Below are 27,694 nucleotides of genomic sequence, written 5' to 3' on the forward strand. Positions count from 1 at the left end.
GCCTACTTCTCCAGCTTGTCAAGGTCCCTCTGGGTGGCATCCTGTCCTTCAGAGGTGTCAGCCTCACCATTCAGCTTGGTGTCATCTGCAGACTTGGTGAAGCTTGATTCCATTGCCTATGTCATTGATGAAAGTGTTAAACCATGCTGGTCCCAGAACAGACCCGTGAGGGACACCACTTGTCACTGATCTCCATCTGGACATTGAGCTGTTCACCACTATCATCCAACCAACTAATTTCTTATCCACTGAATAGTCCATCTGTCAAATCCATCTCTCTCCAATTTAGAAAGAAGGGCGTTGTGGTGGACTGTGTCAGAGGCTTTATGGAAGTCCAGATAGATGACATCCATGGGTCTTCCCTTGTCCACTAATGTAGTAACTCTCATATAGAAGGCCAATAGGTTGGTGAGGCAGGACATGCCCTTTGTCAAGCTGTACTGGCTGTCTCCAGTCACCTGTCCTCCATGTGCCTTAGCATAACTTCTGGGAGGATCTGTTCCATGATCTTCCCAGACACAGGCTGACAGGTTGGCAGTTGCCAGGGTCATCTTTTTAACCCTTTTTAAAAATGGGTGCAATGTTACCCTTCTTCCAGTCACCAGGGACTTCTGACTGCCGTGACTTTCCAAATATTGTGGAAAGTGTGTTGGTGACTACATCAGCCAATTCCCTCAGAACTCTTGGATGCATCTCATCCAGTTCCATGGACTTATGTACATCCAGATGGTTGCAATCCTGATATTTTACAGTAGGCGAAACTTTGCTCTCCCAGTCCACATCTTGCTGTCCAGCCCCTCGAGTAATATGGGAAGAGAGGTTGCCAGTGAAGACTGAGGCAAAAAAATTGTTGAGTACCTCAGCCTTTTCCTCATCTGTTGTTGCCAGCTTGGCAGTCTTGCTCATCAGGGCAGGCGCACTGTCTTTGACCTTTCTTTTCTGATTTACATACCTGTAGCAGCCTTTCTTGTTATCCTTTGCATACTTTGCCAAGTTCAGCTCCAGCCGTGCCTTGGCCTTCCTGACCCCTCCCTACACAACTGGGCAGTGCCCTTATACTCTTCCCAGTATACCTGACCCTGCTTCTGCTGCCTTTGCATTTCCTTCTTGCCCTTTAGTTTGAGCCACAGGTCATGGCTGAGCCGTGATAGTCTCTTGCCTTTCTTGCCAGACTTCTTGCACCTAGGGATGGAGAGCTCTTGCACTCCATGGAAAGCTCTTAAAGATCTGCCAGCTCTGCTCTGCTCCCTTGTCTCTGAGGGCAGTTTACTGAGAGGTCCTATGGATTAATTCCTTGAAGAGCTGGAATTTTGCTTTCCTGAAATTCAGGGTCCTGACTTTACTCTTCACTTCTCCATTAGCCCTCAGGACCATGAACTCCACCCATGTGTGTACTACATCCCAGGCAGCCTCCAACCTTGATGTCCTTGATTAACTTGCTTACATTGGTCATCACCAGGTGAAATATTGCATCTCCTCTGGTAGAGGTGTCTATTACCTGGCTTAAGAAGTTTTCTTCAATACGTTCCAGGAGTCTCCTGGATTGCCTACAGCTTGCCGTGCTACTCTTCCAGCAGATGATAATGAGTTAGAAGACTAATTAATCTTTTGCTTAACTTGCTTTGCCCTCTCTCTTATTACACCCTTAATTGAGGGGGAGGGGGAAACCCAAGAAACCCCAAATAAAACAAAAGCAATGCATGTGATTGACAAAGTTTCTGTTTGAAAACATTCTGTCCCAGCCAGTTCCCGGGTTTTATTATCTATAATAAACAATAGTTAAGGTGGACTTGTGGGACTTATCTAAGTAACTGTGCTCAGATAATACATAAAACCCAAATTTAATTTTGTTTTCCATCGATTGTTAAAAACCACAATTTACATGAATTCCATATGTTATTAAGACAATACTGAAAGAGCATCTGCAATAACTTAATGAATTCTGAGATCGTTAGGCATTTGACCTATCATGATCACTGATATGTGAAACCAGAAGTGTGTGAAAATACCTTTGTGTTCAAGAGAGAATCATTTTACTTCTTCAGCTGACTTTCACTCTTTTTTGTTAGGCTTGCTTACTGCACATTGCATGGACTACCCTCAGGGCCTAATCCTTAGTGTGGCTTGTGCAAGCAACCAGACTGGCACATCCTCATGGATGACTATGGAGGAATAGACAATAAATCTTTGCTACTTACTATGTTCTAATATACAGTTAGGTTTTGTCATTAGGGATGTCAAGAAAGATGGTCTTAAAGATTTCAGTTGGGAGTGTGCATAAGACGTTAGGCTTGTTTTCAGAGGTCACAGGCACAGTATCACGGGAAACTCATGGAAAAATTATTTCAAAATTTATCAACCATTCTTATTCTTTGGCACATAAAGTACAAAGTTTTTCCTTCTTCTGTGGAAATGCCGTTGCTTTTGCATGTCTGATTGTGCGACATCCAGAATTTAATCCACAGTGACACTTTGAAAAACGTCATTAATAAATTCAAATTCACAGTGCAAATGTTGTTCAAATAGAATTATAAAATGGTCAGAAGTTTAGCAATCTTGGAATCCGGGGGGAAAATACTTTGTAATTAGACATTGTTTCTAACACTTAGACATGTGTAATCCATGTGTTTCTAACTGCACCTTACTGCCTTCTTTTGTAAAGTGGAGTCAACAGAACACAACCAGTCAGTTTTGGGTGCAGGTCAATAATGATCATGCAGAACATTGATGTTTTAAATAGAAATTTTATGAAAATGCTCTGTATTGTTTAGATTAGACATTAGGAAGAAATTCTTCATGATGAGGGTGGTGAGGCACTGACACAGGTTGCCCAGGGAAGTTGTGGCTGCCTCATCCCTGGAAGTGCTCAAAGGCAGGTTGGATGGGCCTTGGACAGCCTGGTCTAATGGGAGGTGTCCCTGCAAATGGCAGGGATATTTGAACTGCATGATCTTTAAGGTCCCTTCCAACCCAAACTATTCTATGATTTTATGTTAATACTGCTGTATTTACAGCTCTGTAACTCACTTTGTGCAGTTTGTGACACTCATCTTGTGACTGGGGTGTGCTTTCAGATGTGAATAAACTGTTGATCCTTTGTTCCAGGTTTGGACTTGAGAAAGGCAAACCGTTTTCTGTTATATCCAGTATATGTATATTGAGTTCTTCTAGTAATGTTTTGTCAGTAGTGTATAATTTTTTGCTTAAGAGTTTGTAGACTCACAGAAAGAAAATGAAGTGATAAAAAGGAATTCATGTGATAAATTTTCTCCACTATTCAGTTATGGTTTTAAACAACATCCCTGTTAAAATCCAGGTATTTGAATCAAAGTTATTAGACAGAAATTATCATGTCACCATGAATTGCATATGCAGTGGCACAGGTTGCCCAGAGAAGTTGTGTGTCCCCCTACCCTGGAGGTGTTCAGGGTGAGATTGGATGGGACATTTCCCTGCCCATGGCTGGGGGTTGAAAGTGGATGAGCTTTAAGATCCCTTCCAACTCAAACCATCCTATGTTTCTGTGATTCTGTGGTTCTTCCTTTATGGCTTATCTTCCACTGTGCTGACTTGAAAACATTATGCTGTTCATAGCATTTGTATTTCATGCCTCCTTGACACGTTTTCTTTAATTCCTGTAGATGCTTAAAGTGTGCAGATGCTCCCTGTCAGAAGAGCTGCCCAACTAATCTGGACATCAAGTCATTCATCACAAGTATTGCTAACAAGGTAACATCAGGCTTGCCGTAGTACATGGAAGCAGATAACAGCAGTTGCTTGCAGTTCTGTTAGTGATATTGTGTTTCAAGGTTTATCTTTTAAAGTCTTAAAAAAACTTAGTGTTTACAGCAGATGCTTTAGAGTTCAACGGTCATCTAATTTTTAATTTTTTTGGCTGGTGTTCTGTGCCTGTACAGATAGCACACAGTGCAAATCTATTTCTTCTTCACTTTTTCTGTAAAGTTTTTGATTTTGAAGGTTTTCAAATATAATGACTTTTGAAAAAACTGAGCATTACCATGTTGTTTAACTTTGCTGCTGCCTGAGGTATTACAGATACAACCTTTTTCTTTAGTTAAATATTCTTTTTGAAGAAGTGGTTACAGTTTAAATTTGCTTTGAGTAGAAATTTGGCACGAAGGTGGTCATCTGAAAGAATGTTTTCTTGTAGTTTATACTAAAAGGCTCTGGTTAATGCAAATGTAATCAGTTGCTTAGACTATTAATAAAATACTACAGGAATAAATTGAACACCCCTCTTTGGTGGCACTGTACCTTTTCCTTTCTTGCTAGGCTATTATACTATAATCATAATGAAATCTGAAAAACATTATTTTGATTTGTGGTTTACAAATTACTTTTAACAGTCAGAAATAAATAAAGATGACTGCAAAGTTGGTATGACAAGATTAATTAGACTGTCTGGGATAGCCTAAAGATGACTGAATATTGATTGCCTGAAACCTTTTAAAACTTACTTCCCATCTGTGGAATCATTAGCTGCTGTGTGATTTATTTGTCTATATGAGCCCAACTAGACTCTTTTCTGGCCGCGATTTAGGCTCTAACATGTCTCACTGTTAGATGCAGCTGAAAAGACCAACACAGGTAAAGCTAGAAGGAAGTAGCAACTGCAGCACTGGCGTGTGCAAGTTAACAGCCATGTTGCTTTTACTACATGATGTGTTGTGTGGAAAAGACGCTGGTAAATTCTGCATTTAACAAGAAACAGTAGTATAAGAGAACATATTAAGATGCATGTATCAATTATAACTGTGTGCTGATGTGGTTTACAGTAACTGGCATTATGCACAGCATGTGCATATAGACAGTTTTCTTCCATAATCTGTACCCTGTCAGCACAGCATTTATTTTCACGAATGTACGTATGTGTTTGCAACCTAAATTACAGTATGCAGTATGTTGCACATTGCTGCTTATTACTTCTTTCAGGCATTGTGAAGCGGGCAAACTGAACAGAAAAGATACAGGACAGTAATGAAATTACTGGTCTCCATCTCACCATTGCGCTGTAGTATGTTCAGGAAGCCTAAAGAAAATTTCATGGAAGTATTTTACCAGGATGGTCTTTTCTTATTAAGGATTAGTTATGCTACTGCCTTGGGCAGGATAGGATGATGTGTTGTTGAGGAAAGGAACCTGATTATCAATACTTAATAGCTAGGAATAAGGAACCAGGGAAGGTGGACTGAAGACCGCAACAGAAGTACTGATAGAGCAACATCCTGGAACAAGAAGTTTGGTAGGTATTTTAGACTCTGATATCCTCAGAAATATGATGTCTTTTTGTGCGTTGGCAGAAAGGTTGAATCATTTTAACAGCTGATTCATTCTGAATTCTGTGAATCCAATACGGAGGAGAAAAAATCAAGGTGCGGTGACTGCAGAGCTTTGAGAGTTGTATTTTGGCAAAGGTATACTGGAATAATATTAGGAAACTCCATCAAAGGTGGGAGGCCTTTGCCCGGCTGAAGTCAGTAGGTATACTCTTACAGGTTTTAATAGGGCCAAGTTTATCCTGTCACATGGTCAGCGAGGTAGATCAATCCTATGGAGTTTGGGATGTTTTAAATAATCTTGGAGGCTGTCCGTAGTAGGTAAGACTGTCATTTTGCCCTGAGCAGTTGACCTGATCGCTTGTGGTTTTATCAGGAAATCCTGCTTTAAAAAAAGAATTGCAGTATGCTATACTATTCTTTCATGAAATTTATCATTCTTTTGAGGGAAAACCGAAGTATGAGATGTACTTATAGCCTTTCTTTTTGGCTGCTGTCCCTATCAATTGCTTCTGTGTCTTTTTTAGCTTTTACCTCATGTTGATGCCTGGTAATTGCATAGACAGCAGGAAATGTTCACACAGGAGAAGTTTTTAAAAGTCAGGTAGTCGGTTTCTGCTAGCCAAGATGTTAGGATGGGAAATTGCATACCTAAATTCAGCACTGTATCTGTGAAATCTGGTTCTGTGTGAGTTTACGTGCAGTCTTATCCTTTGCTTTCTCTCCTTGCCCTGTTCGAAGAAGGCGTGGTTGTGGAAGCATTTCTCTGCAACAGCTCTAATGCTGACTTTAAAAACAAATGAAAAAGCAGAAAACCAAACCTAAACAAAAAAAGTGAGAAAACCCCACAGCAGATATGCTTAGCAAATAGCTAAAGGCATGGGCTAAGATACAAGGCTAGGAAGTCCTGCATTCTTCTGGCTTCCATGTCAGTGGCTGTACCTCCTGTAATTCATGTATCAAACAACTTCTCAGGGAAATAAACAATATGTGGAGGGAACTCAACTTGGATTTGATGACTGCAGTCTGCTAGGCTGAATTTTCCTTCTGATGAATTTGTTTCGGATGTCTTTGCTAGAAATGTTTCTGTTATAACAAATGCCGGTCTTCAGGAAAATTAACAGTAAATTTTTCTGGTTTCATTCGTTAATAGGATTTTTTCCTAGAGATAGGTGTATGCTACTATACATAGTATAGTATACATAGTATAGTAGCATACTATACTATGTTTTTATACTACATACTATACTACTGGTTTTTATAGTACTGCACTTTGGAACTCCTTGCTTTCTGTCAAGTGAGCAATAGGTACAAGGTGGAAGTTGAGGGTACCAAAAGCTGAAATGATTCATCTGAAGTCATAACCTTGGCAGAGTCTGCGTGAGCCCCCTACTATGGCTGCTCCTGCAGTGCCCTCTCTCCGCTTTCATTCTGCTGCTGCGGTGGTTGGGGTTCCTGCACCACACACTTTTAAAGTGAATAGAAAACAAGAAGAGTGTGCTTTTGAAAACCAGACTAAAACTTGTAATTCATAATTTTGAAAGTTTATAATGGAACCATTAAGTGATTTTTCACTTTGTGAATGGAATGCATTTTTCTATACTTCCACTGGAAAAATCATTTGGGTATCATTTAGCAATCGGCTTGCTGAATATTTTTGTATTATTGTCTTAAAAGTATTTACTTTGCATGATTAAGGATATTTTACATATTCTTGAAAATGCTTTTCAAAATAAGAAATCTTTTTTCTGTTTTCACTGTGTAAATAAACTTTCTGTTTTGATCCAAAAGCTTATTAATATATCAGGTAGATTCTAGAAAAAGAAAAAAAAAAACATGAAGCATAGGACTTTCAGGTATTTCAAGTCAGTAAGTCCAGGAAATCTGGAGTCCCTCTGCTGCTTCTGAGTCTTTTTTCATCACTTACTTGAGAAACTCCTTTCAGCAGGTTACCCTTCTACTTGTTTAGATGAGATTCAGTTCAGTAAGTTCCTTATCCTCATCCCTGCATAAGCAGTAAGCAGTATTGCATGCAGGTATTTATTTAAGCATAATTAATTATTAATACACTATACTTAGACAGCAGCATACTGAAAATTAATTACTTGTCAGATATTTAAGAGCTCTATTGTACGTAGTTTGTTTTGTTGAAAATCTGCTCTGGCAATCATAAAAGGTCAGGGATTCTTGTTCTCCAAAGCCTGAGGCTTTTTAGATATTTACAGGCGAGGTACAATGTAGCTGTTCTGGCTGTTCTGCCATTAGATCTTAGTGCAGAAGTAGAAGAGGGATTGGGGAGGAGGGGTTGTTTCTGGGTTGAGAGGGTAATTGAATTGCCAGACTCAATGAGCCTTGAGCCTCTTTGAGAAAAAGGATGTCACTTACACTGTATTGTGTTAGCTGCTGTGACTCAGTAGAGTTTAGACCCCAACTTCCATTCTCTTTTTCCATACAAATGGGATTACAAACCCACTTTATAAAGGTACAATCTATTCTTTTGTGTCTTCCCAGTCAGTGTTTCTCAGTTCATACAGACTTCTTGCAACTGTGTCTCTGGGAGACTGGACTTCAAATTCACCATGCGCACATTAATACTTTTGTTTCTAAACATCAGAGGATGGCAAACAAGTATTCTGACTTCCAGCTGTCCTTTCTTTAAATACAGCTTTCACAGTGTAAAGTGTATATTATATTTTTTATTAATGCAGAAGTGCCATCTTAGTTATTTCTTTCTTTAAAAAGAAAAAAATAAAACCACTACAGAAAGAAAAGTGTTCAGCTGCTGCAGGAGAAAGCTTTACCTTCTACCCCTGAACGAGTACCAGGAGTGCTTTTAGGATTTTGTGTCCTCTCCCTGTGCTGATACATCAGAACAAGAAGGACTTGGTTAAATGGAGCTCCAGCACTGGTCATCATTTAGGGCTGTTACAATCAAATATTGTTCAGCATCAGAAAATTCTACACCTTCCCAGAAGCAGCTCTCAGGCTGACTGTTTGTAGGCTGTGGAGCTTTCCTCCTGTTAAACAGAAGTGTCTGCCAGAGGAAGTGGCCTGTTAGAAAGCATCAGCAGCTCACACGCTCTGCCTTTGTGATGTTCAGTGGGATGGTTTTGGAGCTTTATGTTGACACCTTTATGGTTGAGCAGTTGCATTGAAAAACAGCTGTTGGTGCCGTTTAAGCATGGGGATATTAAGTTGTGTTTTATGGCGCAGGCACGGTGAATGACTCAGCCTTTATAATCTGAGTCTATAATGAAGAATTGGGAGTGCAGAGGTATCTTTCATGTTATCAGTACTCAGAAAATCACACTTTGTTGCTGCTGCCCTCTGTTACTAACTCCCATGTTTTTATCTCAAGTTCTTACAATATTACAATGGTGCCTGACATTGATTCAACAGCTTTCTTGGTCAGAAAGACCGTCTTCTGCCATGTCACTTAATAATAAACTACTCTGACCTGACATGTCAAGCATTTTCTAACAGACTTTATGTAGCTGGATGGAAGCCTTCTGGTGGCCAGTGTTCAAAAAAACCCCCAAAAACCCAACAACAAACCACCAGAAATTCAAAAAACCCCAAACTCCAAAACCAACAAAGCCGTGGTGCCTTCTGGATAAAAGGTTGTCCCTGGACAATGTAGACTGCTGGTAGGGAAATGGGGGAGAGAGACAGTTGAGTGCCAGGAGCAATACTGAGAAAGTTGTCTAACACGAGAGTAAGTTTTAGGATTTCAGAAGAATCTTTAGGTTTAAATGAAACCAAAGGAAATGTGTGGGTTTTTTTCAAGAGAGATTTTTTTTTTTTCAAGGGAGACATGAGAGCGGGAACAAACTGGAGGGTAGGGATGCGTACCACGGGAATCTGAAGTTTGGAAGATTGAGAAAGTAAAGGAAAAAGTCTTTGTCGTAGTGTACTGGAAATGAGAAAGAAGGAAAAGTCGGTAGACAAAGGAAGGCAAGAGACTGAAAGCTGTGGGATTGTTAAGAGAAAATGAAATGAAGAAATGATTGTAAGGGAGAAAGGATGATAAGAGACATACGATTATGACAGGTGAGAGAAACAGAATGATGTTTTTTCTGTGCCAGAGGAGCTCTGAGTAAATTAACAAAGGACATCAATATGCCATTGCAAAGACTGTGCAGAATCATGAGTCACAGTTCATATGTAAAATGCTGTAAGTGGAATACTGTTAATACAGTGAAGGATTGTGGAAGTCAGAAAGCTGCTAGATGATTGGTAATAATTATATACAGATGTGCATCACTATTAATCTTTAAGTACTACCTTGAGGGCCCAGGTTTTTGAAATTGCTGTTTTATTCAGCTTTCTCTGTTAATCTTTATATATTTCAGGTCACCAAATAAAAGGAAAAAAAACCATTTAAAATAAAAAGTAGTAATGGTGTTAAATTGATGCATTTGAAACACTGACTTTTCTTGAGATGTCTGTTTGTACTTACTGTAATGGAATGGCTGACAGCTGGTTTCAGTTGCCATAGTGTAATTATGTAGAATACACTTTTGCAATGACACTATGTCAATTAAGGAATCTCTCGCATTCTAGACTACAAAGGACAAAATGACAGTACAAGATATTTCTTCCATTCTTTTTCATAAGAAGATAGTGACACTGTGTGAATTTATAGTCCTGTTATGATGACACAAGCCAAATCATGTGAAAGATTTCTGGATTGATTAAAAATCATCAGCATTACAGTATAGAATATGTATGATTTGATAAGTTGCTGTTATGTTTTGTTCATTCTTCTTCGGAAGAAATCTGGGGGGGCTGACAGACTGGGGAAGTTTCCTGTTATATTTGAAGTGGTTTGTGTCAATGTGAAAAAAGCTGCTTACATAACAACGTACTTTAAATAGTGGTTCTTCAGTATGTGAAAATGTTTTAATCCATTACATGTTGAGTACATTTTAAAGCCATCACAGAACATGAACAAGGATAGGAGGAGGTGATATTTTTCCATGTTTTTTGCTACTTCTCCCTTTTTTCCAGCTAAACCCAAACAAAAAGGAAATTACCGCCTTTTTTGTCTTTTCTTTTCAAGTATTCATTCTGTCCCCAAATTCTGATGAAGTCAGTGTATTCATTTTTATTACACAAAGCATAATAATGCATATTCTTCATTGTTTTTGAGAAAACTGCAATATCGGAACACCCTGATGCATAATGAATTTATATAAAAAGCTCTTAAATCGAACTGAAAGAAAAGATGCTATAAACATTTCCTGATAGTAAATGTAATTTCTTCTGGTCTCTCAGTATTGATCCTAGGCATTTTAATAGGTTTTTTTCAAGTAAAAAACAGTCTAATTTGCATGCAAATTATATAATGCTTCCAAATGATACATGTGGAGATCGTCCTCTGCCTGGTTTCCGTTGATTATTGATGTCTATTTAAGGCTTGTTTTTTTCCCTTGTGTTAGCAATGTAGTATTTATTGACATTTTGATGTAGGAAACCACAAAACATCCTATCCAGTTAGATTAATTTATTTCTATGGAAGTGCACAGGAAAAAAGACTTTATGAACAAAGACATGAACAGACATTTATCTCATTATAGAATTCAGAAACATTCTAGTTTTTTACTTGCTTCCTCTGTGATGCCTGTAAGAAACTAGCCGACTGAGTCATCCTATTATTTCAGCATCTAAAAAAATTGCTCCAGACTGTTAAGGTAGCATCATTCCATGCCCTGGAGTAACTGTCATTTTAATGAAGCTGGCCTCCCTTTAATTCTGATCCTTTCTCATGTACAACATGTGGTGTGCAGTTACCAGCTTGCCAGGTCTGCATCTCATGTCTGTTTCGTGTGCAGCCTACTCCACCTTGGTTTTGTGAAATAAAACCAGTCAATTATTTTTTATAAAATGTGAATATTCCATGAATATTCTACCTTTAATGCTACTGATAAATGTAATGATAATTAATACATTTTTTTTTTGTTAAAGTAAAAAATTAGGTAAGCACAAAGTGCTAACGTAACAAAACTTGACAGATACTGTACATATACCACTGTATGTATACTAGAAACTCTCGTTTATTACTGTAGTAACACAATAGTTTGCAGTTTTGTAACACAGTTTGTATAACACCGCTTAGTGTAGCTTACTAGACTATACCACATTTCCCTGCCAGTATTTGTCAAGTATTGGAAAACATTTTTCTTATCATATTTGGTAGGTTAGATAATAAATCAACGCAGTATAGGCAGGATAAATGATTAAATAGAATGGAAGGACAAAGAGAGGAGCCGGGCTGCTGGGCTGCCACAGCCCAGTCTCCGTGCTGGACTGTGCCCTGGGTAACAGGAGGATTGTGGATGAGCTTGCTTTGGAGCCACTGCACGTTGTCACTGTAGCAGTGTGTGGCTGTATCCTTTCGCTGGTAGTGGACAGCATTAACAACAGTGGGGACAGCGGTTACACTGGTGGTCTGGATGGTATAAGAGTAGAGTTAGGAGCTGCCGCTCTTCTGTGAGCATGATAAGTTTATCCATGGTAAAACTGACACAGGGTGACTTTTTTGTTGGCAGACGTGGAAAGCAAGTCAGCACTGAACTTGTACTTCTCCTTCACCTGTAGACACATCCACTTAGACACGTTCACTAGCATACTAGTGAAGCAGTGCAGAAGACTTGCCCTGCTGCTTGCAAAGAAAAGTGGAACACTTAGCACTTAAGGTGTGACAATCTTAGTTTATGATTAAATTTATTTCAGGTGTTAAGACTGGAAGATACATACTCATTGATACAGTTTATCTAATGTCTTAGTATTTGGCATGGTAACCTGTACTATTTATCTTTCGGTACTTGTACTTGAAAAGGACATCTTTTTCTTAGACGCTACCATACCTAGGAGTAGCAACAGCAACTCATGATCATGACAGCAATCATAGAATCATAGAATCACCAGGTTGGAAAGGACCCACTGGATCATCGAGTCCAACCATTCCTAACACTCCCTAAACCATGTCCCTAAGCACTTCATCAACCCGTTCCTTAAACACCTCCAGGGAAGGTGACTCGACCACCTCCCTGGGCAGCCTGTTCCAGTGCCCAATGACTCTTTCTGTGAAGAATTTTTTTCTGATATCCAGCCTGAACCTCCCCTGGCGGAGCTTCAGGCCATTCCCCCTTGTCCTGTCCTCAGTCACTTGGGAGAAGAGGCCAGCTCCCTCCTCTCCACAACCTCCTTTCAGGTAGTTGTAGAGAGTAATAAGGTCTCCCCTCAGCCTCCTCTTCTCCAGGCTAAACAACTCCAGCTCTCTCAGCCGCTCCTCATACGACTTGTTCTCCAGCCCCCTCACCAGGTTCATTGCTCTTCTCTGGACACGCTCCAGAGCCTCAACATCCTTCTTGTGGTGAGGGGCCCAGATCTGAACACAGTACTCAAGGTGCAGTCTCACCAGTGCCGAGTACAGAGGGAGAATAACCTCCCTGGACCTGCTGGTCACACTGTTTCTGATACAAACCAAGATGCCATTGGCCTTTTTGGCCACCTGGGCACACTGCTGGCTCATGTTCAGTCACTGTCGACCATTACCCCCAGGTCCTTCTCCTCTGTACCGCTCTCCAGCCACTCTTCCCCCAGTCTGTAGTACTGCATAGGGTTGTTGTGCCCCAAGTGCAGGACCCGGCATTTGGCCTTGTTGAACTTCATGCCATTGACCTTAGCCCAGCGGTCCAGCCTGTTCAGATTCCTTTGCAGAGCCTCCCTACCCTCCAGCAGATCCACACTTCCACCCAGCTTAGTGTCATCCGCAAACTTGCTGAGGGTGCACTCAATGCCTTCATCCACGTCAGATGATATCTCAGAACTTCCCAAATCAGGATCCCATCTGCTGATCATCACGTTTCCTCCAAATTAAGAGTTCAGCAGCAGCTGGCCTTATCCATTAGGACTTCAGTCCCACCTCCTCCTTACAAAACTCTGGGGTGATATTCTGAGACAAATTTCCCTAGATATCCTCTGAGTGAGCCATGATCTCAGTCCTGTACCCACAATGACCCTCGTCTCATTTCTCAGAAGTTGCTTGCTGCTTTAACGTACCCTGTTTTTCTATAGTATAGCTATGCTCCAAGTTTGGTTTGAGCTTGCAGACAAGTGAAATGGACCAGCGGCGTTGACGCTGCCTGTAATGGCAGAACTCAAGTGTTAGAATATACTTTACAGATAGGTAATAAAATTAACTCTAAAAAGGAATAGTTTAACAGCTATGTGTTTTAGCATAATAACTAGCTTTGTATATTGATTTAAATTACAAAGCCTAAAAGTGTAGCAAGTTCTTAGTGAAGGTACTTAAATGGAGACACGTGTTGTTGTAATTGTTTCCATTGAGCCAGAATTTAAGATAATAAAAATAATAATCTTGGACAACACAGAAGGGGAAAATATAACTGTCACATGTAGTGAAATGTCAAACTGAACAAAAATTCTTTGAAAGCCATTTTGTCTTTGAGTTAGTGAGAGAAATCCTCACTGCCAGTTTGTAATTATTACTTTTGAGTGAAAAAAAGGAATGGCTAGATGTAATTGCCTGGAAAACAGACATCTAGTGCCAGTTAAGATGCTGTAGGGTATCTAGGCTGGTCTGTGCGTGCTGTTTTAGAAAGACATGGGTATCCTGCATCCTCTGCTGTCTGCATGGTTATGTGTCAGGGACTTCTCCAGCGTAACTAGACAACTAGACTTCTGTGTTTTGCTGCTGGACTGAGCTTATGATGGGTTTACTGGCTGCTTTAGCTGTTCTAACAATCTCTGGCATATCAAAACAGCATCATTCATCTGGAAGAGCAACAATGTTTGCTAATATATACAACCTTAGTTTAACTAATACTCCTTTACATTGGAATAAATGAGAATGGGAGGAGGATAAAGTGCCTTAACTGATGCCACAGGCAAAATGATTGAAAGAAGTTCTCCCAGAACAGTTGTGTAAAGGGATTGCCTATTCAGCCAGGATTAGAATTTCAATGGATTATAGTAGCGTATAAGAAAATGCTGTGAAAATACGCCCAGGTAGCTGATTTGTGTTTCTAGGAGCTGGATAGGGGCTCATACTGTGCAGTAGTCCGGTGTCTGTAAGCAAAGGGCTCAGTTACGTCTGCAAATTCATTTCTTAAACATTGGTGTTCTCTTGGGAATCTCTAGCTGTGTCGGTAACATCTGGTTAAACTTTAAGGATTTTATGCTCAGTCTTTTAATATGCCTTTAGTGAATTTGAACCTCCCGCACCCAACTCTTGTTACCCATTGTTGGTTATATTGTCAGATCTTGACACTGCTCCTTATATTCATAACTGTTTTCTTGCTCTGTGTGGCATAGCATTAACTTTGAATAAACATTTATGTGTACGTGACCCTACTTGACAGACAGTAAGTCACGGACATTGTGTAGGGTCTGCTGTGACCAAGTACTTCACATCATTTGAACACTACATCTTCTGGTTGTCCTGGGTCAGCTGTCCTGGTAAGAGAGGTAAAGATATTTGCTGAAACCCAATTTCATGTTAGTGATAATTATTGAAGGTTGGAATATGGAAGAGGTGGTGAAAGGAGCAGGAGACATATTGTTCCTTAATCTCTTAATTACTGCTAGTTTGGAGAAAGCTGGAATGAGATCCCAGTATTAATTTCTCACTGAAGAAACTTTTGTGTATCCTCAGCCGTGTGCTAATTCTAAGGGTTACAGTATTGTCTTCTGGCCTTTAAAGATAGCTATAGCATTAATGCATCTTCTTGGACTTCCCTTGGTGGACCTTTTAGAGTGGGTTGAAGAAGTGGTAAATTAAGAATGAATTAAGGCCTACAATTAACTAAACTTCTGTGTTAACTATACGTGAGAAAAGATAGCATGTAAACAGTTTAATAACACCATAATTTCATGAATGTAAATGTAATGTAAATACAGAACTGTCGCTGGTAGTTCTCCTCCTCTAAAGGTGTCTTAGTTCACTCCTGGCATTTCCTCTGGTGCTGCTTCTTGAGAGGATGATCCAGTCTAAAAAAATGGCCAGGGACTGTTTTCTCACAGCATCAGGCACTGGGTACTTGCTAATGGCCATTCCTTAGATGTTTTATAATGGAAAGAAATCTTGCTAGCTCTCAGGAAACACTTCCTTATCTGAAGCTGTGCACTGAATATTGAGAATCTGTGAAGTTGTGAATCGTATGTAACAACTTTAATCAGTTCCCTGGGTTTCTGTTTAGGAAAACAAGAAGACAAGTGCTTACCCTGATCAGTAGTATGCCGTTGAGGACAAAAAGAGTTAAAAAAGGAATTCAGTAATGCAATATGTACATGTAGCTACATAGGAAACCTTCTCCTTTTCTCATCATGAGTCTGAAACACTTGGCACTACTGATCTGGTGTGAAGGACAGGCATATCTGCAGAGATAGTGTTCACAGATGTGTAAAATAAGCTTTTCATTCCCTGTGTCATAAAGAACCGATAAATCTAACTCGCACTTCCTGGTCAGACCTCCACCAAGGGTTACAACTCAGCTACTGCCCAGTTGACCTAGAAATGGAGGTAGTATTTACAAGTACCAAATGCAGGCACAGTAGTATTTGAACAAACATTAGCTAAGGCACTAAAAATCATGCCACCACCTCAGACTGAAGATGCTTTTAACTATTTTACAAGCTAAAAAGAAAAGTTTTATCTTTGTGTAATCAGTATTTTTTCTGACTTTCTTTCCAGTGTCTTTGACATTAGTCTATGTAATATTTTGGTACATTTAAATAATGTCGGTGTTATTTAATATATTTATATTTATATGTTGGTCTACTAGCTAGTTAAAGAAAAACTATTTTGTATTTTCTCTTAAATTTTTACTTCCTTTTTATGTGACTATCTCTCTTTTCCCACCCACACTCACTGCTTTTTTTTTTCTTCAGAACTATTATGGAGCTGCTAAAATGATTCTTTCTGACAATCCCCTTGGCCTGACATGTGGAATGGTGTGTCCAACATCAGATCTCTGCGTTGGGGGCTGCAATTTGTATGCCACTGAGGAGGGACCAATTAATATTGGTGGATTGCAGCAGTTTGCTACTGAGGTAGGTAGGACTTGCAAATGTTTTTATATCTTTGTATGTACCAATAAGTATTGTCTAAGTGGTTGCTTTTGTTAATGATTTCTTTTAAAAAAAGTTTGTACTAACAAAACAAAGGCGTAGGAAGTTAGAATAATTATCCTTTCTCTTACAGCACGTTCAGAAGCTTAGAAATGCTTTCATAATGCAGTGCTTTGTAGGAACATAAGAAACATTATCTGTGAACAGTATGGCTCTGTAGAAGCGTTATTAGTTGAGACAATTTGTTTTATAATGAAAGAGTTATCTAAGTTAGGTGAAACTGTGGATGTTACTGAAGCAGGCTACATAGGGGAAAGAATAGAGTACACCTACATCTCTAACAGCACATTGACAAGATGTAGAATTATTCTGGGCATACGGTAGATCCTACAGCAGAATGAGCATACATTGGTACTAGCTTTGAGGCAAAGGAAAGTTTTCAGATGATTTAGACGTTTTACTGTCCTGTTTTGCCAAAACCAAGTAAATAAGTAGTTTCAGGTTGAAACACGTATGTCTCTGTGCATCTGCCTAGGTACATATAGATGCATGCATATATGTGTGTGTGTAAATTTGTGAGTTCATAAGGTATGTTTATATTTTGGCTACTGAAGCAAAGGTGCAGCTTGATGTTAGGAAGTCTTCTCAAGGGTTTCTGTCAAGGTGCATGTGCATTATTTGTGAGTGTTTAGTTTCAGTGCTCCAATTTCCCTCTGGAGGAAGATGGAGGCTACTGCTCTTTTAGCTTCCTTTCAGGATGTGGAGAATTTTATACTCATGATTTCCACTGGTACCTTATCTGATCTGTCTAAAGTACCTTTGGGTAAAAATTATGATTTTGATCTCTGAACAAGTGAGGATATTATGGCTGTATAAAAAGAGGCAGATGTGTGTGTTGAGATTGCACATATCTATACAGTCTTAACTAATGAGTCTGTCCTTCTTCTGTATCTTGTGCCATTTGGCTAGTCATGTTTACAAACATATGATGAAAGGCCAGTCACCTCTACAAAGCCTAAGAAAAAAGCTTTTTGGAATGAACCAAAGTAGAAATGCGAATCAGTCCAAAATAACAGATGATGTCTGTAAGGCCAATTTTGTAACTCTGCTGCCACTTCTAGACTTCATACCCCCTTCTCAGTGCCTGTGGGTCAAGATTCCATGAGCAAACTTTGCTACCTGATGCAGTCCTTCTTCATCTGTTTGCGAACCTCCTTTCTTCTCTCCAGGAGACTTCTAAAGTTTCTGCAGTACCTGCTAAACTTTTCTGTTAACTGTTGCTGAACCTTCTCTCCCCTCTGTCATTTAAGCAGCTAACCACTTTGATTTCTTTGAGATTTGAACATACAAGCGTAAGAATCAGTACATTTTGGATGAAAGTTCTCATTTACAGGATGAGGCTGGAGATATTGAACTGCATTTATTCTACATCTATATTCATAATTCAGTTTTATCAGTCAAGAGGCAGTTTTATTAGCTTTTTTCTAATGGCTTTTATTCCTTATATGCAAAAATTTAATATTTATTGCAAATCAGAAGACTTTTTTCCTTAAAATAAAATCCCAAACAAAAAAAAAAAAGGAAAAAGATTAAACAGTTGTCAAGTAGATGATAAATACAGTAGTGAAATATTACTGTTTAGGAACCAAATGCAAGTAATATCTGTTGAAACTTGATTTGTGTCTTCTTTTAGCCCTAATGCTATGATTAATAGAGAGAAATTATGGCTTGATAGATAATGCTAAATATCTGCCATTTTTCTTCAAAAGTCTTTAGAAATCTATTAAAAAAGCTCAGTGCTTGCACAATGATTGATATGAAAACTGCAGAGAGGATGAATGGCTCAGAATGGCTTTGCTCCTAATGTTTCAAGTTTGCTTAAAGTGATGTTAGTGTCAAGAGTTCTAACAAAATAAAATTGTTATGCAGTTCTACTTAGCACTCTAACAAAAATAACATTTCAGTAAATTTTATTATCCTTAATATTTTGATAATATCCTAAAATGTTAAAATTAGTTGTTAATAACCTTTACCTTTACTGCTGTTTAATAAAGAATATGTGTTATTGTAGTACATGTGTTTAGTAATAACAGGCAGTTACTTTTGAAATTAGTACTTTTTTTATCTTTCATTCAGTTAATTTTTACTGTGGAAGGTGGTAGAGCTAGAAATATAATGGTATGAGTTCTTCTGAGTAAGGATCATTATTAAAATATAAATTAAAATACTGAACAAAATCAGAAGGTCCTGCTGCTTGTACAAAAATTGGTCCCGATGCTGCAAACAATATGTGTTCACAGCTTTACCTATTCGAGTAACTTCTCAATTTGTGTAATTTAGGCATGCAACATGTGTTACTCTTAATGAGAGCTGCATGGTAATTCTTATGCACTCTTTAATAGTTTGTCCCACAGGGGCCTATTTACTGAAGACTCCATTGTGCATAAAGCCAGTTTTAGACTTTTTTTTCCTTGGAATTAGTCTGAGGATCATACACTTCATGCATTATGAGAGTGAGTGGTAATAAAAAGGCACAACTGCTAGCTGAGATAAAAGATAAAATTGCAGTAAAGCAGAAATGTGGGTTTAAAGTGGGAAATATATGAATATGATGTATATCCCTTTGCGCTTCTGAACAATGACTGATCATCTGTTCATACTGCTGATAAAACTCCTTAATTGTAAAATATTTGTCTAGTATATGATACAACAACAACAACAAAAAAGGCACCTTACACCTCCTTCGTTATCCTTCTACCCTTCTATATAGTTTTGTAACCATATTAGACTCATTCTCAAAGTATAGTGTCATCCAGTCTGAAAAAAATCTGGATTTTGACAATTCAGCGTTCAAGTGGCAAAAAAGGAAATGTCCGTTTGTATTTGTGATGTAGAATGTGTATACTGGGATGCAGTTACCACGGTAACTGTTGCATCTAGAGAATAACAGGGAGTAAAAGCTCATTATTATAAATGATGAGTGTCAAGCGCAGGTTACACCTGCTACTGCACAGGTCAAAATTATATTAATGTCTTTATCTGTCTCCTTTGCCCAAGTACTTTAGAATCAGGAAACATCTCTGTTTTTGGAACATAAGTTCAGTGAAAATATACTGAGATTGCAGTGACAATGCATATAGGGATGAGGTATATGACTGTCAGTCCCACAAAATAAACTAAAATTACTGGTTCCTCAAGTACAAGTTTGTAAGCTTGCAGTAAAAAAGAAGTGTGATCTATTACATAGTCTGTTGTAGTATTAGTTAGAAGCTCTCAATATGTTAACATTTCTGAATACACATTACTGAATGTAAAGGTTCTTCTGTGTTTCTAGTTAATCACACTAAGTGGAGCAGCACAAGCTAAATAGAAAATGTAGATTTTTAATCGCTGCATACTGGACTTAAATACCATATCATTTAGTACTGCGACTCTTGTGCAGTCCTCCTTAGTGGTAGGTTTCATAAGATTTTCAGGTGTGGAGTATGCAGTCCATGGGTTTTCTTGGGACTGGGATAATATTAATGTGTAGTTGTTGTGTAAGTTTAAAAAGTTTTTAATGAGATGCTTTAGGTCCTAGTTCTGTTAACACCTACCTACTTGCATAAAAGTTTGGAGTATTGCAACTTTAGCTGTTACCTTGTGGGGGGAGGATCAAGAAGCTTTCCTAACTAGCAGACATTTGAGGAAAACACCACTTTCTGTACATCCTGTTCTATCTACTGTAATTAATTGAAATTAAATATATGATCATGGAATCTTACAACTTCAAGGGTATAACTGAGCATGCAGTTTGCTTAATTTTTTATTAAAATATTATTATTTTCTCTTTGAATTATTATTCAACTGCCCCAAATTAATGTAAACCAGCCTGCAGATAAATATCCATGGAAACCAAAGGGAAAGTGTGAAACTAATACAATCAGTTCCTAAATATTACTGATTTTTTCTTTCTGTGCACTAGCAAAATCTGATAACAATTCAGGATGTACTAAGATGTTTCGCACTGAAAAAAAAATCAGCTAGATGCTATTATCTATGTCAGTAGCAGTTTGGTATCTCATCATCTTAGTGAAAGATATTTAATGGCAAACCTGACTAATAAACTGATTTCAGTAGCCTTTTAAGCATGAAAGCAGGCATTATGCCTCCAATAGTATAGAGGATTTAAGTCAAAACTCAGGTGACTGAAAGATTAAATTTTCCTACTGTTCCTTCTATTTCCTCCATTTTTTTTTGTATTTCAGCCTTTTTCTGTTGATGAAGGTTTTGTGATGAAGATGAGAGATTAAACAGATGCACTTTTTACATAAGAAATGTGACCTGTCTATGTCTTGGGAGACTACCAAATGTGCTTTTTAGCCAGCTATGTTGTTTCATAGTATGAGGCAAAGACTTTTTTATGTTTTAACATTGGGGTTAAACTTTTAGTCTAGTTACTATTTTATTTAACACATTCCTTGTCATAGCCAGAAGACATTTTTACATAAATGTGAATTAGAGTAAAACTGTCTGACCATATTTGAATTCTGTGAGTAGGTGGAGAAGGATATCTGCAGTATATTCCTCTTAGAAAAATTCTGATCAGAAAACTCAAAAGTGACAGAAGTAGGTTACTTTAACTTATTCTAATTTATATGAAAATTGAGATAACAATTTTGAATAAGAGTTCTAACCTGCTCTAATGGTTTAAAATGTTTTAGATTCATTTAAATCATGCTTACTATGCCATAAAATTATTCTCATCAAGTTAGCAAAATGCATTTCTCTGAGTCACCTGCCACTCTTTGCCAAATGTCACATCTTTTCATCAAAACATGCTAATTCTAGAATTGCGTAGTGAAGAAAAGAACCAGAGTTTTATTATATGAGCAGAACAATAAGCTTTTCCCTGTGTGTGTTCTGAAAAACAGTTGAAATGAATTGGCTAAAACTTCCAGGAAAATTAAACTTGAATTGGATACTCAGCAATCAAAACCGCTATAGTTTACTAAAGTGGGAAGTATTGTGGAAACTGAATACAAACTTGTGTTTGCATACCGTGCTTAGAATGACGCACTTTGTTGAGCATACTGAATGTTTTGGAACAGGATCCAATCCCACTGCAGTGAAAAGATGTTTGATTTACAAGGGAGAAGAGAACAACCCCCCAGATCTCACACTAAAGAGACCATTGAGCAAGTGTGCTCGCACCTTTACACATTAAAGTAACGCAAATAGGGAGAGTGTAATATGTTATAAATACACGAATCAAGAGAGAGTTTCAGTTGCTGGAACTTTAGCAGAATAGATTGCCTGCTTTGGTTTGATCAAATTGTTTCTTGCTCGAGGACAGTCTCTATAATCTTTTTTTGGAGACTGGGATATCCTTTCTGTGCACCCTACTGGACGTGAAGCTTAAGGAGTTGACTGTGTAGGTTTATATTGAATAGGCCATGGATGGTGAAGTAATGATGATTGCATAGGATTTGATAGAAAGTTAGAGAAGAAATGTTCAGTGTTGTTAATGCCTATTAATAATCTGTCTCTTTTTTCTGTGCATGAGAGACAGAAGGAAAGGCAGACACGGGGAGTGATGGCTGAGTCTGTCTACTGAGAGATTCAGCTCTAAAATTCATTATTTGGTCTCATTTTCATGAATGGGTCTTGGCTACAAAGCAGTGCAAAACAAAAGAAAAATTCTATTCAAACTAAAATGAGATAATCTTTCTGAGGGAAAGGTGGAGAGAAAAAGCAATGCTATTAAAGTTTACTTGCGTCCTGATTCTAGTCTGAGCAGAGAAAAATCAGAGAGGACAGTTGTGTAGAAGTGGCATTGAACACTTGCTTGGAAGGCAGTCATCTCTGCACACCACAGCATTTGTACAGAAGAATTCAGTGATATTTAATTAGGTGAATTACAGTGTAGGAAACTGCACCTAGAGGTGAGTGGAAATCTTTTGAAATACATTGAAGCAGTTTGCTATTTTCACACAGTTACCCTGCCAGCCTTAATATGCAAAACTGCCACTGAATTCCAGATGGCAAGATATTGCTGCACAAGCTGGCTGTGCTGCATAAAGACGGTTTCACCCTGTTTGCAAATAGGCAGAATTAAAGTTGACCAGTCAGCCTGAACTACTAGGATTTCTTGCATGAGTGCTTGGTTTCTGAAGCTTAACACTGCACCACAGTAGCATGGCACTTTAGTGTAACATTTACTGTGACTATTCAATAATAAATATAAAAACAATTATGTTAACAATGAAATAAACTTAGTGATAAATTTATTAAGCATATGCATATTCATAGTGTTCGATATACACATTAAATATGCAAGTTAAATAATTTGTATTACTGACTAGCCTTCTAAAACAACTGCATGAGCCTTTAATGGAAATTTAGTCTCATTCAAACCATTTCTGTGTGAATGTAACAAAGCAGACATTTTAAAAATATCCAATTGCATTTTGGTTATCACAGTCTAGTTTCACAGTACAATATAAGATTTTCAGGCTGTGAAATCCACTAATAACCACATTAAACCTTTCTATATTGTATGAATTGTCAGGTTTAAATGATTCTTTTTTTAAAACAATTATCTGTCTCTTGCTTCTGCAGTTTGTTAAAATGCTATGTCAATTCACAAAGACTGGAGGAATTTGACACAGAAATTTTAGAGGGGGAAGGAACTAATCATTGGTTTACCTAGCATGAGTGCTCAAGTGCGCATGAAGAAAATGAACATTGATTCAAAACATAAATGAAAAATTCTATTCATGAGTGGAATTGCCAAAGTTTAACTTGACAAACCTTTGCTTCTCAAGTTCTAAGGAAAGGAAAAACTGTTGGTAAACTTGTTAAAGAGTTTAAAGACAAATTTTGTTATATATTTTTATATATACAAATATATTTTTATATATACAAATTTTGTTATGTATTTTTTGTTATATATATTATTTTGTTATATATAATTTTGTTAAGACAAATAACAACAAATTTTAGAGGACTAGTTAGCACTTATGTAACATGTTCTGCATTGACATTGATGGGAAACTGCAGTCTTTGAGATACAACCTTGAAGCATTCTGTGGTGTGACTGAGAATCCAATGCAATGAACTCTCGTATCCTTTTGGTCTAATATTATGTTTCTGCTACAAATATATACTCCTCATGGTCTAAAATTGCATCAGGGGAGGTTTAGGTTGGGTATTAGGAAAAATTTCTTTGCTGAAAGAGTGGTGAAGCATTGCAATAGGCTGCCCAGGGAAGTGGTGGAGTTACCATCCCTGGAGGTGTTAAGAAAAACGTGTAGACTTGGCACTGTGGGACATAGTTTAGTAGTCATGGTGGTGTTGGGCTGATGGTTGGACTTTATGATCTTAGAGGTCTTTTCCAGCCTTAATGATTCTATGACTCCATGGTTCAAGTATTTCTCCCCAATGCTTAAAATAAAATGCAGATGTAACTATACTCTTCCATGCTCCTGATCTTTAGTACTGCCTGCAAGAGCTGCGAGTCTGTTCTTTCCTTTTATACAAGATAGAGACTCTATTCCTTCCCCTACAATGTATACAAATGCAGAGAACAGTAAAGTCTAGCTTAGTGAGTATAGAATATTTCTGCTTTAGCCTCCTACCTGTATGTCTGAGTCCATAATGTGCATCTGAAATAAACTGTGTGATATTACAACAAAGTTAGGAGCCCACTGTGGTGAGTTCTCTATAAATACATAATAGTGGCCAGAGATCTTCCCTAAATACTTTTGATAGTCAAGACAGAATGGAGTAAATCATCAGCATTTTGCAGGTGAACATTGAGGTATTGAGGAGAGCAGTCTTAACTTTCAGATATGCCTATAACTTTCGGACACCACTTTAAAAAGTGGAGATCATCTGAAATAGATGAGCAACTAACATGAAATAAGTCCTATTAGGATTGTCTAAGAGGAGGCATATAGAGCATAGATTCCCTTTGAAAATATAATAGCACAGAAGACTAGGCACAGTTCCTAAATGTTTTTCAAAACCACCTTTGATTGGTTACCTACGACCTCTAAAAAGTCAAGCCATAAGTGATTCATTCAGGATCACACAAGATATCTCTTGAGAAAGCAAAACTCTTTCACTGGTGTTAGAATCCGTTGCATTATTTGCAAAAAAAAGAAAATTTCTAGTAGTAAGAATAATCTGACCATTGTTTGGAAGGAAATTTTTGGTGTTGGAGAGATTCTTTGCCATCTAGCTGACTTTGTATTGCTGTTATGTTACTAGTAGTCTTTTTCCATCTTCTCTGTAGAATTTGCATTAGTGAAAGATCTGGCTTCAGGCATTTTTAAGCCAAAAAGAATTATAGATGGACCAAGCCCTGCAACTACACCATCCCTCATGAATGCACACACGTCACTTGGGAATCCCTATAAAAGTGATCTGCAAGACTACATCAATGATATGTGACAGGACTAGCAGAAGCTTCCATAATGTTATTCATAATAAAATGTAAAGAGAAATGTCAAGTCTCTAACCTGTTGATTGTGTTGCTTTTCAGGTGTTTAAAGCTATGAATATTCCTCAGATCAGAAACCCTTCTTTACCTCCTCTAGAAGATATGCCTGCAGCCTATCACGTGAAGATAGCTCTTCTTGGTGCAGGACCTGCAAGTTTAAGTTGTGCTTCCTTTTTGGCTCGATTGGGCTATTCGAACATCACCATTTTTGAAAAGCAGGAGTATGTTGGTGGCTTAAGGTAAAAATCAATGACAATGAAACACTGTTTCCAATGTTAGTAGAAAGCATAGCAAAAAATATTTTGCAAACATTTTAACTTGAATGATGAATTATTTAAATTAAAATTAAATTTTCCAGATCTGAAGTCTTCTACTCTCTCCCTTTGACAAAGTTACAGAGATTTTAAATTCAGAATGCTTTTATGAACTACCTTTGTGCAAATACAGGTGACAGTGAATAAATTTGTCACATGTGGCTCAACTTACAGCTTTAGTAATCCATACCATAAGTGTGAAAGAAATCCTCTACAAATCTCAGCCTTCAACAATCTGCAGATAGTCAAAGAAAGGTACCTTTGCAGTTTTCCTTTATGGTAAACACTTGGCAGATATTTGCGTGGTGTCATGTCCTCAACACTAGAAGACTAATTGTTACCACTGTAAGAATGGCTGAGTTTGTTGGAATCCCTAAGAATAAGATAAAATACTTCAGAAGCTGGCTGGTGGATACCAAACCATTCAAAATAAAATTAAATTTTACTTGTTGAAGATGTTCTCATGCTAAAGTGTTTACAAAATAAGAAATGAAAAGAAACAGAGAATGAAGGGTGACCTGCTCGTGTATTTCATTGAAGCATCATTGAAATCAATAAAGTTGACACTGTTCGTGAACCTGATCCATAATGTCATAGTGTCAAATACTTATTCAGTGCTCTGGAAGATAGAGAATCAGTGCTGAAGAAGTTGAACTGATTACTTGCATTTTTCCCAGTGAATTTCAGTATTATTCTATCTAATTGTCAAATTGTTAATACATAGACATTTAACTGTGGAGTTGTTTTACTTGAACTGGTTGCCATAAAGGATTACAAATTTATTGTATAAAATACCGCTTGTTGCATAGCACATGTTTTCATGTATACCAGATTTAAAATCAGTTTTGTTGCTGTGAAGTAGTAAGAAATAATGAGATGTTTCTAACAATCAGGCTTTACTTGGTGATAGGTAAGACTCCGGTTGGACTTGGCAACGTAATGTATTACTTGCTGCAGTTGCTTACAGTGCTCACAGTACAATGCTGCACTTGCTTAATGCATGCTTTCATATTTGAAGCAACGCATTCTTGTTACATCTGTTCTTCATGTTTCAATTTGAATTTAAACTGAAGCTTAGTCTGTTATTTGTTCTACTGCAAAAAGCCTTACACTGTTTCACCAGTTGTGTTAGTATCCTTAACAGTTAAGCAGTGCATTTTAATATGTCTGTCTTCCTTTGAGTATTGTAAGTCTTACAGTTAGACTCAATGATCTTAAAGGTGTTTTCTAACCTAAATGATTCTATGATTCTATGAAAGAATGTGTAACAGTCACATCTGGTTTAAGGGCATCAATTCCTTTTGTCCTTATTTTAATCTTAGAACAGAAGGAAGGCTGGCCTGTGACAGCAATCATCTATTATTGCAGTTGTAAGGCTTTGCAGTATATCTTTTTACAAGTTTGGATTATTGATGGAGTGTTTTAAAGGTTTCATAAACTGTTGCAAATGGCTAAGAAGACCAAATTAATTTTGCATTTGAAATCAGCTCTTTGGAAGGGAAGTGCTTGTGCCCTTTTTTTTTAATCTGCATTGCCTTTTTTTAAGTGTTTTTAACTATGATGTTCCTTCACATACATGTTTGATCACAGCTAACTAATGTTCAGGCAATAGAAAGCTGTCTAGTGACTGCAGTTCCTGTCGTGTGATATTTAAGCCTAGCATAAGTTTGTGGTTGTCTGGACATATCTGAATTTTTCACATTCCCAGGCAGATTTTCCTACATTTCACCAGTTGTGTAATATTTGTGCTTGAGCAGATCATGCTTTTTCTTAGCGACCATGAATAGGCTTCACGGCTTCACTCCTAGCTATGCCATTGTTTTACAACATAGCGCAATATTTCTCTCACACGGCCAAAGGCGTGTCCCTAGAGCAAAAGTAACTTGGGGTCACTAAGAAACACCAAGCACCTGCCTGAACCTGTCTACCTTGGATCAGATTTGAGGAAGAGGTGAATTTGTAGGACGTTGTTCCTATTCACTGCATTCCTCCTGAACCTCTGCTCTGTTTTCTTCTCACCCTCCACCTCTCTATTGCAGAGTTAGAGACTGTCTTCTGCTGTAGAAAGAAATTATAGCAGATTTCATAAAATGTTTATTTTCATGATAATGTGCATGTGTGAGCCCCCGCAGAGCTGTGTGTATTTGCACATAAACACATGTGTTTGTTTTTCTGTACCTTTATGTAGGTATACTCCACAGCACAAAACTTTAAGTAAATGTTTAATAACAGGAAAGAATTGTTTACAATTCTGATGGTGACATAACAGAGCCGGTGCTGTTCCAGATTCTTTTAAGAGTCATGGAAGTGACAGACCTTTGACAAATATATAAGTCGCTTAGAAAATACAACTTTCCTTTTTTCAATTAGATTTTTAATTGAATCTCCATTGCAGGATCACATTGATACGTTTGTTTCTGCCTCAGACACCTTTTTACTTATGAAGTTTGTATTGTTGTGATGTCAATATATCTGATATTTAGGAAACTTTTCATTGCATG

The 27,694-nt window shown here is 37.8% G+C and overlaps 1 protein-coding gene across 4 annotated transcripts in view; it reads left to right on the top strand.

Moving 5' to 3' along the window:
- Positions 1–27,694, top strand: part of DPYD (dihydropyrimidine dehydrogenase) — a 362,200-nt gene that overhangs the window by 95,415 nt on the left and 239,091 nt on the right. For all 4 annotated transcript variants that reach the window (XM_054072633.1, XM_054072630.1, XM_054072632.1 and 1 more), the window contains exons 4-6: positions 3,642–3,729; positions 16,215–16,376; positions 24,922–25,118. In XM_054072633.1, coding sequence (XP_053928608.1) covers positions 3,642–3,729; positions 16,215–16,376; positions 24,922–25,118 — 447 coding nt within the window. The remainder of the gene's footprint in view (positions 1–3,641; positions 3,730–16,214; positions 16,377–24,921; positions 25,119–27,694) is intronic.

The sequence above is a fragment of the Cuculus canorus genome, chromosome 8 (genome assembly GCF_017976375.1).
Source record: "Cuculus canorus isolate bCucCan1 chromosome 8, bCucCan1.pri, whole genome shotgun sequence".
Classification (NCBI taxonomy): domain Eukaryota; kingdom Metazoa; phylum Chordata; class Aves; order Cuculiformes; family Cuculidae; genus Cuculus; species Cuculus canorus.